Genomic DNA, 17,749 nt, shown 5'->3' with positions numbered 1-17,749 from the left:
ATTGAGGCTTAAATGCATAATGTTGACAGAGTATTTACGCCAGTGTAATTTTGACACGAAATTTTAATTTAGTTTTAGTCTTAGTCTTTTGACTATAATTCTTTTTAGTTTTAGTCAAGTTTTAGTCATCTGATTTGTTTTAATTTTAGTCTTATTTTAGTCGACTAAAATTGCTTGGTATTTTAGTCGACTAAAATTGCTTGGTATTTTAGTCGACTAAAATAAGACTAAAATCAATAACAGATTTACTAGACAATTTTTTACAACTGGTATAGGAAACAAACTTAACCAAAATATATAAAACACAAATTCAACTTTATTTCAACACAACTGTGTCTTTATTTCGATTCAAAAGCTTTTATGCAGCAACAACACTGTCATGATAATGTAAACAATAACTAGCTGCCAATTGACCATCAATAAAAGAAAAATAAAGTTAGGTCCAGGACCTTAAAGTTTACAGCTGAGCTGAACAATAAGTGCATACATTTAAAGTAAATACTTAATAATTTGGCAGCTAGGTGGATAAAAACGTAACAAGATTTTATAAGGTATTCATTTGTCTAGCAATATTGTATGTTTTAAATACTACAATATTGCTAGATTTGTATGTATAATGATAGGATGTGAACATTCATGTTTCACATGACTAATATAGAAATATTTGTGATATTGTCAACAAGTAGAACATTATAAAATATACTAAACATTAGTATTAATCAAATGAATTTATCATGATATTACGTATTAGTATTGTGCTCGCATCTAATTTGAAGAAGGGGCTATTTTACAGTACTTTTCAGTTCGTAATATTTAATGCTACAACATCTACCCACTGCACTATTCCCACTTAGCTCAATAAACAAAAGAACTTCGTTGTGAAATTACATTTGAGAAAATGTCCGGGTGGCTCGTCTGTAAATGTCTTTTCAAATTGGTTGTGTTCTTGCCACGAATGAGCGCTCTGCGTGCTTTACACTTTGTTTTGTTTTGTTCGTCGTCAAACGTGAAGTGAGCTGTGGACATTTTGTCGCTCTTTTAGACAGTAGGGACTTTAAGCAACAGCTGCGAATGGAACGGCTACAGCGACCGAAAGTTTGCCGTCACACCGCTGTAGCCAAGAAGGTAAAAGTCAGTAAGCAACGGTAAAACAAAACAGCGCAACGCAGCATTAATTCATTTATTGAGATCCAAAAAAATATATAATTTAAAAAAGCAAGAGAAGGATTGCTTTTGGCGTTAAATGACAATATTTTGTCAGAAGAGGAGTTTTTAATATTGTATGATGTAAATAAGTCTAAAAACATAACATTTATTTACCTAACCTCTCACGTTGTAGCGACTCTGGCAAATCAGCTGTTCTCCCGTAGTAGACCGTTAAATTAGAACGTCAGAAAGTAGCAGTTAAATTCGCGCAGGCGCAATACAACGCCAGAATGGCGTTGCCATTCCACCAGAGGCTGTTGCTTAAAGTCCCTATCACCTCTTCGAATGCCGACTTCCCGGGAGCTCATAAAAACTGAAAACCTTCGCTTCACGTCTCAATAAGTCAGGCTCTGATTGGTTCTCTTCTCTCATGCAGTCTGTTCTGTTTTGCCGGTTTCTTTTGCTCATTCCTCGCATCTCTCCCGTCTGCTGATTTGATTTTCGTCACAGTCTATTTTCGTCTCGTCCTTTATTCGTTGACGATAATGTCAATCAATTTAGTCATAGTTTTAGTCTCCATCAGTGCCTTCTATTTTAGTTTTCGTTTCGTTTTCGCCAGCAAAAATATATTCGTGACGAAAATAATGACGAAAATATTTAGTCAACGAAATTAACACTGATTTACGCTAATGTTGGCATTATTCTTTTATTAAATAAAGCAAATCCGGCGGAGCCTTTATCTTAATTTCGTTATTGCCAAATACCCATCTTAATTTAAAATGTATCTTAATTTAATTTTTTTTAAATGACTCGTTTTTATTGGTGCGTTGGTCTATTTATAGGTTAAATGAGCCCATATGTCTAGAATGCTGAGATGTTACGATGTTACAGAGGACTTATTTTATTTCTTTATTCCAACTTCCAAGTGGTCTAGTCTAGGTTAGTTATGAGTAAATTATGTAAAAACATGAATAAATTGCTCATTGTTGGCAAAAGGCAAAAGAGCTGTGTGTGTGCGCACATTTGAATAATGTCTGGCTGTAAACGGGTTCGGGCTTTAAAAAAGCTGTCAATCAAAATGTACTTGTTGGGCTCGGGCCGAAACCTGTCGGGCCTAACTTTTAAGGCCCGATTACAGCTCTAATACTTTCCATTTTTTCTGTGAAAGTTCAGTCATTTCAATAGGAATCTGCACAAAAAAAAAAAAAACATTTTGATGACAACAGAATTCCCTTGATTTTCATCTGGACGTGAAATTTGGAGGAGTTTGACATATTGTTTGACCATATTGAAAGTGTGTATTTTAGATTATTCGCCAGACTGAAATAATACTGATAAGATGATGATAATAATAATAATTCCTCTACTAATAAGAACAGTAATGGATTCATATGATAAATAAAGAACAGTAATGGATTCCTTGTATGCGCTCCTTCCTTGCGCATACAAGGAATTTGTTTTAGTGATGCTGGCCTGATGGCAAAAGTTCAAAGATGGGGTAACTTGGATGTGAGGGATCCAGAATGATTTTCTAAGCCCTTTTCCTCACTCTGCAACCCACTACACTGCGAGTAAATCACTCGCATATGCAACTAGATTTTCACTCTGGCAATTAAATTGTCTAATATTAGCCAATGGCTATTAAAATCCCAGATTTTACTCACCAGTGTGTGAGTTGGAGGCTAAGTATAAGTTTAGCACATATACTTTCACTCGCCGAAAACTCTGACTGAGCGCTTGAGTTTCTTTAGCGTCAAGTGATCTGTGATATTTCTCAGTTTATCTGATTGGACGTGCAGTGCACCTGTGTTTGACGTACCGTGAGCTCTAGTGTGAATTTTTTTCAGTTTTTAAGAACTGCCGGGTTTTCCGGTAGTGGGCGGAAACTAATGCGCAAACTGCAATCTCATTGGCTGGTGCTCACCTATTAAGCAAATCAGTTTGACCGAACGCAGACAACCTGATTAATATTCATGAATCCATTATTGTTCTTATTAGTAGAATTATCATTATTATTATTATTATCATCATCTTATCAGTATTATTTCAGTCTGGCGAGTAATCTACAAAATGTACTAGCCAATGGCGATTCAATTGCCAAGGTTTCCGTAGAGGGTCGCTCTGGATGTATACAGTTCTTGAAGGGTGGGCAGGGGAGCACCAATAATCCTTTCAGCAGTCCGAACAGTTCTCTGTAGTCTTCTGATGTCTGATTTTGTACAAACCAGACAGTTACTGAAGTACACAAGACAGACTCGATGGTGGAGTAGAACTGTTTCAGCAGCTCCTGTGGCAGGTTAAACTTCCTCAGCTGGCGAAGGAAGTACAACCTCTGCTGGGCCTTTTTTACGATGGAGTCAATGTGAATGTCCCACTTCAGGTCCTGAGAGATGGTGGTTCCCAGGAACCTGAATGACTCCACTGCAGTCACAGTGCTGTTCATGATGGTGAGTGGGGGGAGTGCAGGGGGGTTTCTCCTGAAGTCCACGATCATCTCCACTGTTTTGAGCGTGTTCAGCTCCAGGTTGTTAAGACTGCACCAGACAGCCAGCTGCTCAACCTCTTGTCTGTAAGCAGACTCATCACCGTCCTGGATGAGGCCGATGACTGTGGTGTCGTCTGCAAACTACAGGAGCTTGACAGAGGGGTCTTTAGAGGTGCAGTCGTTGGTGTACAGGGAGAAGAGCAGAGGGGAGAGAACACATCCCTGAGGGACACCAGTGTTGGTGAAGCAGCTATTTGACATGAATTTCCCCAGTCTCACTAACTGTTGCCTATCTGTCAGAAAGCTGGTGATCCACTGACCGATAGAGCTAGGAACAGAGAGCTGGGTCAGTTTGGTCTGGAGTGTTGTTGGGATGATGGTGTTGAAAGCGGAACTAAAGTCCACAAACAGGATCCTCACATAAGTCCCTGTTTTGTCCAGATGTTGCAGGATGAAGTGCAATCCCATGCTGATTGCCATCATCCACGGACCTGTTTGCTCGGTAAGCAAACTACAGGGGGTCCAGTAAGGGTCCAGTGATGTCCTTCAGATAACCCAGAACCAGTTTTTCAAACGAGTAGTCATTAAGTCCTGGTATCTTGGATTTCTTTGGGGTCGGGATGATGGTGGAGCGTTTGAAGCAGGAAGGCACTTCACACAACTCCAGGGATCTGTTGAAGATCTGTGTGAAGATGGGGGCCAGCTGGTCAGCACAGGTTTCCAGACAGGCTGGTGTAACACCATCTGGGCCTGTCCATCCAAAATTTGGCAAATTCCACATTATACAGTAAATAAATTTTGACTGAATTCTGCGATTCTGCCTGCATTTTCTGCATCGCGGGAATCATAGGGCCCTACATTGTGACACAGTTTTTTCAAGAAGGAAACACTGTGGGGGTGTAGGGGTATGACTGAAATGTGAATGGGTCTAATTAAAGAATCAACAAAACTGCTATAGACTGCAGTGCAACTAGAGATAAAAGATCGGATAAACATTTACAAAATCCCTTATAATTTTGATTTTTAGATCTGTTGCTGTTGGTCTCCGTGGCCAATATGATTCAAGCTTATGTGCAGCTTTTAATCAACAAAAACCTATTTCAGACCTGTATCTAAAATGTTTAGCTACTGAAGGCTTAAACATGAAAAGAAAGGGAAGGGTTCTCCAGAACAAAGTTCACTTCACTAATTTCACATGCAGTAATTTATGATTTAACTGGAATTTTCTAACTGGATTTTTGCAAAAATGTGTTGAAATGTTTTGTTGAGTCAATCACAATTACTAATTACTCTTATTTTATTCAGGATCTTCACAAAACTCACGCAGAAAGTGGTCTACAGAGGAGATAGAGGCTGTGGAGAAGACTCTGATGGGCTGCATCAGGTCAGGAAAGGTTCCTGGGAAAGCTCAGTGCATGGAGTGCATTGAAAGCTCCCCGGCAGCACTTCAAGGGAGAAGCTGGGAGGGGGTGAAATTTTATGTTAAGAATCGTATTGATTCATTAAAGCGAAAAATGTAAAAGCAAAGGTGGAAAGGCCTTCCTTCACCTAGATGTTTTTCCTGTTTGTTAAAGGCAACAAGTTAAAAATGTGTTTGCTTACAAAACTAATTTCAGTACATTAATAGAGCTTTCAAATTAACACTGACAAGTTAAATAAGTGTTTAATTGAATTAAGAAGTCAGTTTTGTGTTGAGTTCTTGAATTCACAAAGACAGGTAAATGTGAACAATTGCTGAAGCTCTTTTTTGCACATTTTTATTCATATGCAGCCTGTTGCATATTGTGCAAGTCAAATTGAATATTGAATAAAAAATTTGATTCATTTGATCTATTCCTCCTACTCCAGATTTTTGTGTACTGTTACAAACCTAATATTTACAGAAATATATAGCAGTATGGTGTTTTAATTCAGAGTGGATTCCAGTATGCACAGATCATTATTATTTAGACCATGATACCCATGCTGTCAAAGCTCCATGAACATTTCTTGCTCGTCATACAACATAACTTGTCATGGTTATTATTTGGACCTTTTCAGATTCTCAAAACTGAAGAAAATTAGATGTGTTAAACAGGAAGTGAGGTAAGGCTCGTTTTCACTGTTTCCATCCCCAGAAATGGTCTATTCAAATACAGTTGAACGAAATTAGTGAAAGGCAAGATCAAATACAAATTCAATAAAAATATAAATACAGACAGCATTATCCCTTTTAAACAACTCTTTAATGATTGTCCAAACTTAAACTTTGTTGTTAATCTTATAATGGTTTATAATTCTTATAAAATAGATAATCTATAGATAATTCATAGTAGTGACACCCAATGGTGGTTTGTGGTAACACACAATAACGACGTCCCCACCAGAATAGAAAAACCTGACAAAAATGAAGCTTTTTAAATTTAAGATTTTTTTATAATTAAAATGATTTTTTTGGATCAAAAATTCGTCCTGACACTTCTGACTTACAATTATGGCTTTATTGTATTTAGAAATTGCTGTCCCCACATTTAACCTCCTAGTCATGAGTCCCCACAATGTAGCAAAAACAAGTATGTGTGTGTGTGTGAGTGTGTGAGAGTGTGTATGTGTGTGTGTGTGAGTGTGTGAGAGTGTGTATGTGTGTGTCTATATATAATTTCACGCATCATTGATTAATAAATGTAAGAAATATTGATTTAAAATGGTTTCAAGTCATTTCTACATATATATTTGTATGAAACTAATACTTCTTTCAATAATCAAGGATGCTTTCAATTCATCAAAAGTGCCTGTAAATACATCTATAATGTTATAAAAGATTTCTGTTTTTAAACAAAAGCTGTTCTTTTAAACTTTCTATTCATCTGTGAATCCTGGAAAATAGAATGCATCAGTTTCCACAGAAATATTGAGCAGCACATCTGTGTTCAACACTGATAATAATCTTCATGTTTCTTGAGCAGTAAATGATCATATTATTCTGATTTCTGAAGATCATGTGACACTGAAGACTGGAGGAATGATGCTGAAAATACAGCGGAGCATCACAGAAATACATTACACTTTAACACAGATTCACACAGAAAACTGATGATTTAGATTCAAATAATATTTCATGTTTTTTCACAGTATTTTTGACCAAATAAATGCACCCTCACTGAGCATAAAAGACTTCTTCTAATAACATTACAAAATCTGCCTGACCCCAAGAGAACTCAGAACTAATTCTTGCTGAGAAATGACAGGACTAAAAATCTGTTTATTAGGTGTTTATTATTAATAAACACATGCTTCAGAAAGTTTCTCATGTAACCAGAAGATCAGGACTTTGCAAACATTCTCATATTTTAAAATGAATAAAAGATGTGGTTAATTGTTGATGTAGAGTGTGATGTTCGGTGAGATCTAGAAGAACAGAATGAATCTGAGACCTGAGCAGGTGTTGTGACTATCAACCAGATCAATGCAAATGCTGGATGCTGGCTAACCAGAAAGACGACTTTACACCGTCCAACAGGCTTCGACAACCACAAACACAATCTGATCTCCAGATAAACTCGTTTATAGAGTTACACAGTCCTAGAACCACTAGATACTCACAGAAGAGCTGGAATATAACACACTAAATCTCCTGTGTGTCACACGCAGCGTCGGTTTACAGTAATTTATCCTGAAAACACCTGCAAGTGCTGACCCTTTTATATTCTTTCTCACGTGTCTGCGTTAACAATCAGATTCTGTGCATATTACATTTGGACATTTTATGGTAAATGTAGTTGTGAACAGCATCTGATGAACTTTTAGGGATTTTGTAGTTGTTTTGAAGGGTTTTGATCACTCATGTTTGTGTCCAGATTAGACGATCAATGGTTTCATTGTTCCAGAGGAGCACGTGAGGCTCTGTTCCTCCGGGAGGAAATCAATGCTTTACACACAAGGCCTGTAAACATTAACATTAACACACGTTTAACTCCTGAACTTAGAAAAGAGCACTTCTGTCAGCGAACCAATCTCAGAACATTTGATCAAAGTCACATTTCACAAACATTAAAAAAAAAAAAAAACATTTTTCATGAATAAAGCCTTTTTAACCTTTTTTTTTTTCATTGTGACATGTTATGAACAGCTTACAAAAAAAAAAAAAAAAATCACAACTGGAATTTAATAGTTTCATAAAATAAAATCAACAACTTTGACTTAAACCTGCTTTCACTAAAATAATAAGAATTATGGGTTTTTAACATGCTTAACTGTCATATATTTCAATATATAATGCTTCGTGACTTTTTTTTATGACAATTAAGCATATTAAACCTCCACGTTTTTGCTTCTGAACTCTTCATATATACATATTTTTAAAATATATATAATTTTTTTTCAATGGTCCTAAAACTAGTCTTCTTTAATCTAGTTTTAATCTCTGAGCATGTAAACTAGTGTTTTCAATTCCCTTCATGGATGGTTTTGGGTGAGTTTAAAGGGACGGGACAGTGAAGAGTTCCTCTCACTCTCGCTTCACGCTCTTCTGCTCTCCAGAGCGTCTGAAGTAGGACTGATAGAAGAAGACGGAGAAGAGCAGCAGGTAGCTGAGGTACATCAGAGAGGCGCAGATGATGTTGCTCTTGGTGGAGAAGCAGTGGGTGTCATGATTCCAGAGGTAGAGGAGCCCTACGATGCTGAGCCCTATGAACATCTGTGTGATCTGCATGAGCGTGACCATCATGGCACAGAGTCGAGGCACTCGAGCGCCGGCTGCTTTAGCCGTGTAGTAGCTGTACATGAACGCATGGACGATGTAGTTCATGGTCATGAACCAGCCGCCGCCGGCCACACGGTCTTTATACGTGTACCAGGTGTAGAGCAGGACGGTGATGTGATGATACCAGTGCAGGAAGATCAGACGCTGCTTACGCAGGACGATGAACACCGTGTCCCCTGAACAACACCACATGCAGATCACAAAACATCAGCTCAACCGGCCGCCAAAGACACAATCTAGAGTTAGTATGCATGCATCAAATAATGCAGTGTAATAAAATCAATTGGTCTGTGCAAAGTTATTTAACATTTACATGCACGTGTTTGAAAGAGAGTCCGCTGCATTCAAGATGCACACTGGATCAGTTCTTGCTTTCACACAGAAGTCCTCTTTTATGCAAACGTTTAACTCCCATCACAAGCATGCAAAGTCAGTAACATGATGTGCACGAGTCAAGATCTTTTTGTGTGTTGTGACATTATTAGTTTCTTGTATTATAGTGAACAAAATACTGTAATTCAGTTTATTTAAACTAACCAGTTAAAAGCCGTACAATGAAGAAAAAAATGTTTTGAATAACATTTATGAATGTTAACTAATATTAAGTGTGAAATACTGTCTCTCTCTCCCTCTCTCTCTCTCTCTCTCACACACACAGAAAGACTATAATATATTCACTTTTGTAACACTTTTTTTTTTTACTTAATATCCTACTGATTTTTGGCATCAAAGACAAATGGATACAATGTATCGTTGTCTATTGCTACAAATAAAGCTGTGCTACTTTTGACTGCTTCAGTGCTGCAGAGTTACATTTCTTTGTAACCATTTGTGAAATTTACTAGCAGCTTCCTTTTTTCTTTTTTTACCGCGGAACAAAGGAATAATGGATGAATGATGAGCTATATTTCCTCCAGAGTAGTTAATGTAAAGTCTTACCGAGCTCCGGCGCTTTACTCAGAGTGAAGACGAACGCCCAGAACTTGCTGACAGGGGCGCTGAAGAAGCCAGTGTCACACACAGACACCCGGAGCCCACGTGACCTCAGCACACTGAACATGTACCAGCCCGTCCGCATCGCCCCCATCACACTGACACACACACACACACACCATTCAGAGAATCAAGACAACTCATCAGACTCCGCTCATATCTGATCCAACAGAGCGTTCTCAGCTAAACACAGTAAAACTCACGCCACAAAACTAGGAGACAACTCTATAGAAGATGACAGAATTATGATATAGAACCAGAATTACCAGATATAAACAATTTGTGCTATTTTTCTAGCAGGGTTTATATCTCAACATTTTCTCATGATTCTTAGTTTGCATCTCACACTTAAGAATTTTCTGCATAATTATCAGTTTACATCTTGCAATTCTAATATTTTTTACTCTGGTTTCTCAGTTTAGATCTCACAAATCGAAAAAAATAATAATAATAATTTGGGTCTGAATCTTGTAATTCGAACTTTGTTTAAAAAAAAAACAAATATTTTTGAGTTTACATCTTGTGGTTCTAACATTTTTTGGTCATAATTCTGAGTTTGCATCTCACACTTATGATTTTTTTCTCGTAGTTTTGAGTTCACATCCTGAAAATTCTAATATTTTTTCTTAGATTTCTGATTTCAAAACTCACAATTCAGAGAAAAGGTCAGAATTGCAGACTCCAGTTTCTATCTGACCGTTCCGGTGTTGTTCAGAGAAGTGTGTGTCTGCGTCTCACCTGAACGTGGCCAGACTCAATGACCAGAGCACCAGAGGCTTCCTCAGATCCAGCTTCTCTCGGTCCTTCATGTAGACACGTCCAAGAAATATAACCAGCACATACACACCGGACAGAACCAACGACGCTCCCCTGAAACACATTACACACACACACACATTACAAACATATACACACAGATATTGCACTTATTAAAGAATAAAGCGACAGCAAGGCCAGGTTTATTTATATAGCACACACACACACACACACACACACACACATACATACATAACGTCTCTTTGTCCTGATCTAACTCTAAAGGTTTTTGGACTCTTTATTAGATTTTGATGTCACAATCAGCTGAAAGGTCAAAGGTGAGCGCACCTGAACTTGAACCTCTCTTATCACCGACATCGATCCATCAATCACAGGAGTCATAAAACTACCTGAACACTTTATATAATTCACAATCACACACATTATTGCACTGAATCGATGTGATTGTGATATTTAAGATGACAGGTCAAAGGTTATTCTTGCTTCGTTTTAATGAGTAGGAAGTGTTAAACATGTAAAGCAGGAGGCATGTTAGAAATGTGTGAAGTATTATAATGCATTGCATGCAGCATTCCCGAATATTCGGTTTGATTCTGGTTCTGTTTATGCATTATTATAGAGTAAGAGGAGTTATAGAATGAATCAGTGATTCGGTTCTGATCATTTGACTCACCAGTTCTGTTCGAACCATTCCCGCGCGGCGAGATCGTCAAAGTGACGCTCGAAGTCAAACGCGTGAAGCGACTCGTTCATCTTCATCAAACTGTAACGTTAAGTGTTAGTGAAGTGTAAGTGATGAAGGTGTTTCCGAGAGGAAGCGGAGAGATCGCGGATGTAAAGCACCGAGAACACGCCTGCGGAACTTCATAATTATATGCGGGAGGGGAGGAGCCGGAGCAGCAGGCTCATCCAATCAGCGTCGAAATACGCGAAGACGGCTGCATTTTTAAAGACGAGCTCTAACCGTTTTCCAAGTTTTATATTTATGAGGAAAAATTTGCAAACATATTTACACAAACACACACAAATAAATAAACAAATAGTATTGCTATTAACAACCAGTTAAATAAATCTCACAGTTAAGAATACCTTTCTTTGTTGTTTTCTAAAACGTCGAATTAAAATAAATAAATAAAACGTACTTTAACTAATTAGCTCTCCTTCTCTCTACCACTTCTGCTTCACTGTCCTAACTAAATAAGTGCAAAGGGCCAAAAATTTAATATTTTTAAGCAAAACACTCGTAAATGCATTACAGCACAAACAAATGAATGAAAAAAAAAAAAGAATTAAGCAATTTATAGATTAAGAAATAAATGGATATCGTGAAAAGACGTGATTCGGACTGTTACTTAAATACGTAAAAACTTTAATTCTTACTGTTTTTTAGGTATAAACTCAGATTTGCGAGGGTAAAAACGACTTGTAAGATAAAACGTCACTACTATATGTTCTTTAATTTTCTTCCATACACCCATAAACTTTAGGAACCATTGGGACTTTTATTTTGAAAAGCCGCACTGTTCTGTTTTGAAACGCGTCCGGCTTCACCGCTGTAGTTTATATGTGTCACAATCCTGCGGAAAGCTACACAAACTCACTCACTGCACGTATCAATCAAAGCAAGTATCCAACTGTTATTAAACCACATTCATCAAGTATTGCTACTCTTATCAGCTGCATGAATAGCTTCGACAGTCACCGCTTTAAAGCGCTTTCAGCTGAATAATCCTTGTTCGCTGAGATATACTTCACTAAAGTCAATGCATGAAAACACAAGAGCCTCAGTTCCTCCCTGACGTGTGTGTGCAGTTGTCTGTTGTTCCTGTTATCACTGTGTGACACATGTGTCACATGTATGGGCGTATGCTGATATTGTCATTCAGCAGAAACGTCTTCAGTCATTATTAAAGCACATTTCAGTGTTTTAGAGGCCTGCAAACATGAAAGTGCTGCTTCTGAAAGAGCCACGAGAGAGTGAGAGCGAAGCAGACCCTTACATCCAGGTAATGCCTCATAATGAATAATAACCTTCACAATAATCCCAGTGTTTTGATGTTGGGTGTTTCTTGCAGGAGTTGGCTTCATGTGGACACACAGCTTCTTTGATTCCGGTTCTGTCCTTTAAATTCGTGTCTCTAGATCATCTTTCTGAGCGGGTGAGTTTGGAAACTGCTTCTTCTGGGGCCAGTTGTTCAAAAGTAATCCGATCTGACTTAAAACTGGTACAAAATAAATGCAACATTTGTAACTAGAGCTGTCAAACGATTAATCGCATTCAAAATACGATTTTATTTACAGAATATATTGGAATATATTATGCTGTGTATATTTATTACACATATATAAATACACACACACACACACACATATATATATATATATATATATATATATATATATATATATATATATATATATATATATATATATATATGCATATATTTAAAAAATATTTACATTTATATATATATATAGTCATATCATTTATATGATATATAAATTAGTGCTGTTAAGTAATTAATTGCGATTAATCGCATCCAAAATAAAAGTTATTATATGTGTATATTTTTATCCTGTATATATAAATGAAAACACATCCATATATATATATATATATATATATATATATATATATATATATATATATATATATATATATATATATATATATATATATAAGAAAAATGCTGTTTATATATTTATATATAATATAAAATATAAGAATATAAATGTGTATACATGTAAATATTTTCAATATATATACAGAACACACATATATTATGTAAACAAAAACTTTTGACCGCAGTGTAATGTATCATCAAATTCTTAAACCGCTGTCAATAACAAACAAAAATCTAAAATTTAATTAAATTTTTTTTTTTCTTATCTCTGATTGTAAACTACACTGGCACAATCGTCAGAGATGGAGCAGTCAGAAGTAGTTATTTGTGCTTTGAAAAACCAGTACAGAAGTAAGATGTGTTTCTTGATCCTGGCATTTCCAAACCCAGATTGAACTGGCCGCTGAAGGTGAATAACGTTGCTGTGTTTTGTGAGATCTGAACTCTTTGTGTTTGTGCTGTGAACCCCAGCTCTTTGAGCCCGAGAGGTTTGGAGGTCTGATCTTCACCAGTCCCCGAGCCGTGGAGGCCGTGAAGAGCTGTTTAGACTCACAGAAACACACACACAGTGAGTCTGGATCCTCCTGTGCTTTATCAGATACAGGAGCCATGCGCAAAGCCTTGGAGATGTGTTCGCTTCTTATTGGATGGTGTTATTTTAGTATCATTGAGATACTGTTATAGCTTGTAATAATATTTTCAATCAGTTTATATTTAGCTATTTTCATTTAAATTGTAGTATTTTTATTTTTTATTTTTTTTGCTTTGTATTAGCATTTTTTTTTAAATACATCTGTTTATATTTTTATTTAAGTTTTATTTTTGTTATTTTAAATTAGCCAGATTAAAATGAGTAACGTTGGCAAGGCAACCAGCTGAAATAAAAATAAAATATTAACTTAATAAAATAATATTTAGTAAGAATATTTTCTAATGGTTTTAATGATAGTTTTAGCTATAATTAACTGTAAAAACTACAATGACAGTTACAAAATGAATTAGATGTAATGTGGAAGGATGATTATATATTTCAGATGTAGAAACTCATAAATGATGGGAATTATATTAATTCTGTTATATTAATTCTCAAACATTAAAGCAGTGTTTCAGTCTTTGATTTCTAGGGAATGCATGAATTAAAAAAAAAGTTTAGCTCGATAAAAGCATCTGCATGTAAATGTACGTACATGTAAGTGCTCACAGTAATGTCTAGAGGCCACAGTTTCAACACTTTTTATCACTTTTTATAATAAACGATTGGATGCATGGCTAAAATGATAAAGACACTTCAAGAAAATGTCTGATTTTGGAGCATTATGGTTTTATTTTGCATATAATACGACAGTATTCGTCGCACTGTAGGGAATGTGTTTTTGTTCGACAGAATGGGACGCAGTGAAAGACAAATGGAATGAAAAGTCAGTTTATGTGGTTGGAAAAGCCACAGCATCTTTAGGTATGAAATCATTTCACACACATGTTATGTAAAAAAAATTATTTATAATAAATATATATAATACAAAAAAATTTTGTCTGTATATATATATATATATATATATATATATATATATATATATATATATATATATATATAGCTAAGGATTCATATAATTTTGTATTTTTTTTTTGCATTGTTGCAATAATTGTTGTTGGCCTAAACAGAGGCTTAATGGTCATTATGCAAAGTATAACTTTTTTTGTGGTGCTGAAATATGACCTGGTCATACTCTTATAAAAGCACAATCAGATTTACAAACAGAGCTCGCTGTCAGCATCGTCCAGTAATGAAAGCTTGTAGAATTGTAATAAAGCTTTACTTGTTCTTTTCTTTCAGTTGTAGAGTTGGGTCTGAGTCCTCTGGGAGAAGAGACTGGGACCGCAGACGCTCTCGCTCGCCTCATCCTCCAGAGTATGATCCTTCTAATATCACATCAGGATATTTCATATTTTCATAACCCCAGTCTTTGTTAATGTGTTTTGTTAAACGCAGGAGAAAATCAAGAGATAAAGCCACTTTTCTTTCCCTGCGGCTCCATCAAACGTGAAGTTCTGCCCACCACGCTCCGAGACAACCGTGAGGACATTTATTCATTTATTTCCAGCTTTCTGTTTGCAGTGTGTCTCTGTGTTTTGGTGATGATTCTGGCGATGGGTTTATTCTCAGTGTGTCTCTGTGTCAGATGTTCCTCTGGAGACTCTGACCGTCTATCAGACGTCTGAACATCCGGATCTACAGAACAACATCACACACTACTTCACTCAGCAGGTGTGTGTCAGAGACCTACATCTGTGTGTTCATGAGAGCGCCCTCACTCACCTGTCTGTGTGTGTGTGTGTCTGTCTCTGTGTGTGTGTGTGTGTGTGTCTGTGTGTGTCTGTGTGTCTGTGTGTGTGTGTGTGTGTGTGTGTGTGTGTGTGTGTGTGTGTGTGTGTGTGTGTGTGTGTGTTCAGGGCGTCCCAGCGAGCGTGGCGTTCTTCAGTCCGTCCGGAGTGTCGTTCTGTCTGGATTTGGTGAAGAGACTCTCAGGATCTCAGCTGGAGCAGATAAAGGTACAGCAATCATCATCATACAGTGATTGAGATGAAGCACATTCAGAGAACACCAGTGTCCTGCAGCACAGAAGCAGTCATCAGATCACAGGTTCTCATGTTGTTTGTAATAAAGGATGGTTGTGTTGTTCAGTTTGCGTCGATCGGCCGGACCACAGCAGACGCGCTGAAGTCACACGGACTGACGGTCAGCTGCTGCGCTGAGAAACCCACAGCAAAACACCTGGCCGCCGCCATCACACACGCTCTGACCTCTGACCTCTGACCTCTGACCACCAGAGTCCTGCTTCTGCAGTAGATATTAGAAGTGATTGCATTAATATCTCTCTATCTGTATGTGTTTTGCAGCTGTATGTTTGAATGCATCTGTGTCTGGGTTTCATGTCGAATCTTTGAGATCATCAGAGGCTTGAACAGCTTTTGTGCTTTAATAACTAAAGGATTTTTATTTGTATCAATTGCAAACACACAGAGACAGAAGTATTTGTTTTTGTGACGTTATAATAATTATATACACAAATATGAGATTGTAGGCTTTTGCACAACTAATATTGTTGTTGTAATTTTTCAGTTTATGAATGGAAATGGAGATTAAACATTAATATCCAGTAATCACCAACCACTGGGAAAGTCACTGAAACAAAGTCACTGGACAATTTAATTATTTGAGCCAAACATCTAAATATTCATTTGTATTCATCACCAATAACTAAAACTAAGACAAAAATAAATAAAAATATATATTTTCAAAAACACAATAAAATGAAAAACTTCAATTAAACTTAATTATTTTTATATTAAACATATACACGTTTATTTAATCATATACTTCTGTTATTTTTTATTATAATTAATTATAGTAACACAATACCTAGTTCAATACTTTCTTTACATTTTCAGAATTAAATAAAAATTGTTACTTGTTTTTCCAAATATAGCCATGTCACACTATATTTTAAATATCTTTTAATGTATACATATTTGTATATATTTTAGTATTTTTGCTCTGTTTTGCATTAAAATATATGAGAATTCTGTAGCAAACTGACAAGAATTGTAAAAAAAAAAAAAAAAGCCAAAATGAAATGAGTTCATGCTTTAAATAAAAGAAAACATCTGTAATTTGGGGGAGAAACATCTCCTTAATTCAAAGAAGAACAAGATCATATTTCTGACTCAGTTGTTGGATATATTTGTGTTCTTTCAAGCATGAACTCAATTAATATTGATCATTTATTTCAGAAAACCAGACCTAATATCTTCAGTCTTTCTGCTTCTCAACTTCATGAATCTTGATTTAAGAACTTTGAGATATTTTAGATGGAAGTCTGAGTAAGAAAATCTTTGTTTGTTTGTTTTTGCAGTGTAAATGTTCCCAAAGGGAGGCTTTGTCATATTTAGTTTACTTCTCGAGACTGTAGTGTGTGTGTGTGTGTGTGTGTGTGTGTGATGATGTGAGGAATACTCTACGTCTCATATTACCTTTTCATTAAAGATATGACTGTGAAATAACTGTTGCAATGGCGTGAAAACTCATCATGCATCATGCAGAACTACATTGTTTACAGCATCGCTCAAGCTGATGACACACACTCACACACACTCGCACACAGACACACATACACTAACTTAACCTTAAAACAAAATGCATTTATTTTTATGCAAAATTATAAAATATATTAATATGGAAATCGAAATGATAACTTATATGTTCTCTAAAACCAAGTTTTGCAACATCATACACTAGTTTGTTTCTCATCTAAAATATTATTTTCACACTAACAGTCACTGGACATCAACACATGTAATGTAATGACATTATGTATTTATATTGCTTGCATCATATACAGTGGCTAGTTATCATCTAAAAAATTGTTCATTATAAAATATCTTCCTCTTTAGCTGTAAAGGAGCTGGGGGAAAATTCACAATTTGTATTATTTATTTTATTGTATTATTTTTTAGTACTTTATATTCCTTATAGATACATTTATTTGAATTTGAACTCAGTTAATTCTACTTCCTCTGATAAAAAAAGAGGCAAAGTTTTGAAAATGTGTTTAAGCTGTTGAAAAAAAAAACTAATTCTTAATTTTGCATGACATCTGATGATTTTAGTGAATAGTATGCATGCATATAGAAATCTACTCCAGTGTAAGACCGCGTGAAGACTCATGAAGATGAAGAAGTGCACCGTCTCGTGTGTGTCATGGCAGGCGGGAGATAATGATGAGGTCATGATTCTGCTCAGGTCACATGACCCTGTTATCACTGAAGAACAGACATGATCTCCTCATAAATGTCTGGCTGTTTTATTCTTTCAGGATTTCATGTTCATTGTTTTCCAGTACAAATATCCAATCATCCTTAAATCTACATTTACTTGAGAAGCAAAAAGTCTTGTTTTCAAAAAAAAAAAAAAAATGCATGCAA

At 36.1% G+C, this 17,749-nt stretch overlaps 2 protein-coding genes across 2 annotated transcripts; one reads left to right on the top strand and one right to left on the bottom strand.

The window, feature by feature from the left end:
• Window positions 1-6,867: 6,867 nt before the first annotated feature.
• Window positions 6,868-11,008, bottom strand: zgc:92749 (elongation of very long chain fatty acids protein). The gene is made up of 4 exons (XM_026276195.1): window positions 10,816-11,008; window positions 10,104-10,235; window positions 9,312-9,463; window positions 6,868-8,548 (listed from the first exon to the last, which is right to left on the bottom strand). Exons 1-4 carry the CDS (start codon window positions 10,899-10,901, stop codon window positions 8,118-8,120), a joined length of 801 nt encoding a protein of 266 aa, XP_026131980.1. The 5' UTR covers window positions 10,902-11,008; the 3' UTR covers window positions 6,868-8,117.
• A 662-nt stretch (window positions 11,009-11,670) lies between these two features.
• uros (uroporphyrinogen III synthase) lies at window positions 11,671-16,828 on the top strand. Its single transcript, XM_026276196.1, has 9 exons — window positions 11,671-12,148; window positions 12,218-12,301; window positions 13,238-13,334; window positions 14,151-14,222; window positions 14,601-14,675; window positions 14,757-14,840; window positions 14,947-15,032; window positions 15,218-15,316; window positions 15,450-16,828. The coding sequence occupies exons 1-9, from the start codon at window positions 12,086-12,088 to the stop codon at window positions 15,579-15,581; spliced, it is 792 nt and encodes a 263-aa protein (XP_026131981.1). The 5' UTR covers window positions 11,671-12,085; the 3' UTR covers window positions 15,582-16,828.
• Window positions 16,829-17,749: the final 921 nt, after the last annotated feature.

The sequence above is a fragment of the Carassius auratus genome, chromosome 12 (genome assembly GCF_003368295.1).
Source record: "Carassius auratus strain Wakin chromosome 12, ASM336829v1, whole genome shotgun sequence".
NCBI classification, from domain to species: domain Eukaryota; kingdom Metazoa; phylum Chordata; class Actinopteri; order Cypriniformes; family Cyprinidae; genus Carassius; species Carassius auratus.
The sequence above is the reverse complement of the archived record's forward strand: the minus strand, read 5'-3'. Positions and strand labels throughout refer to the sequence as shown.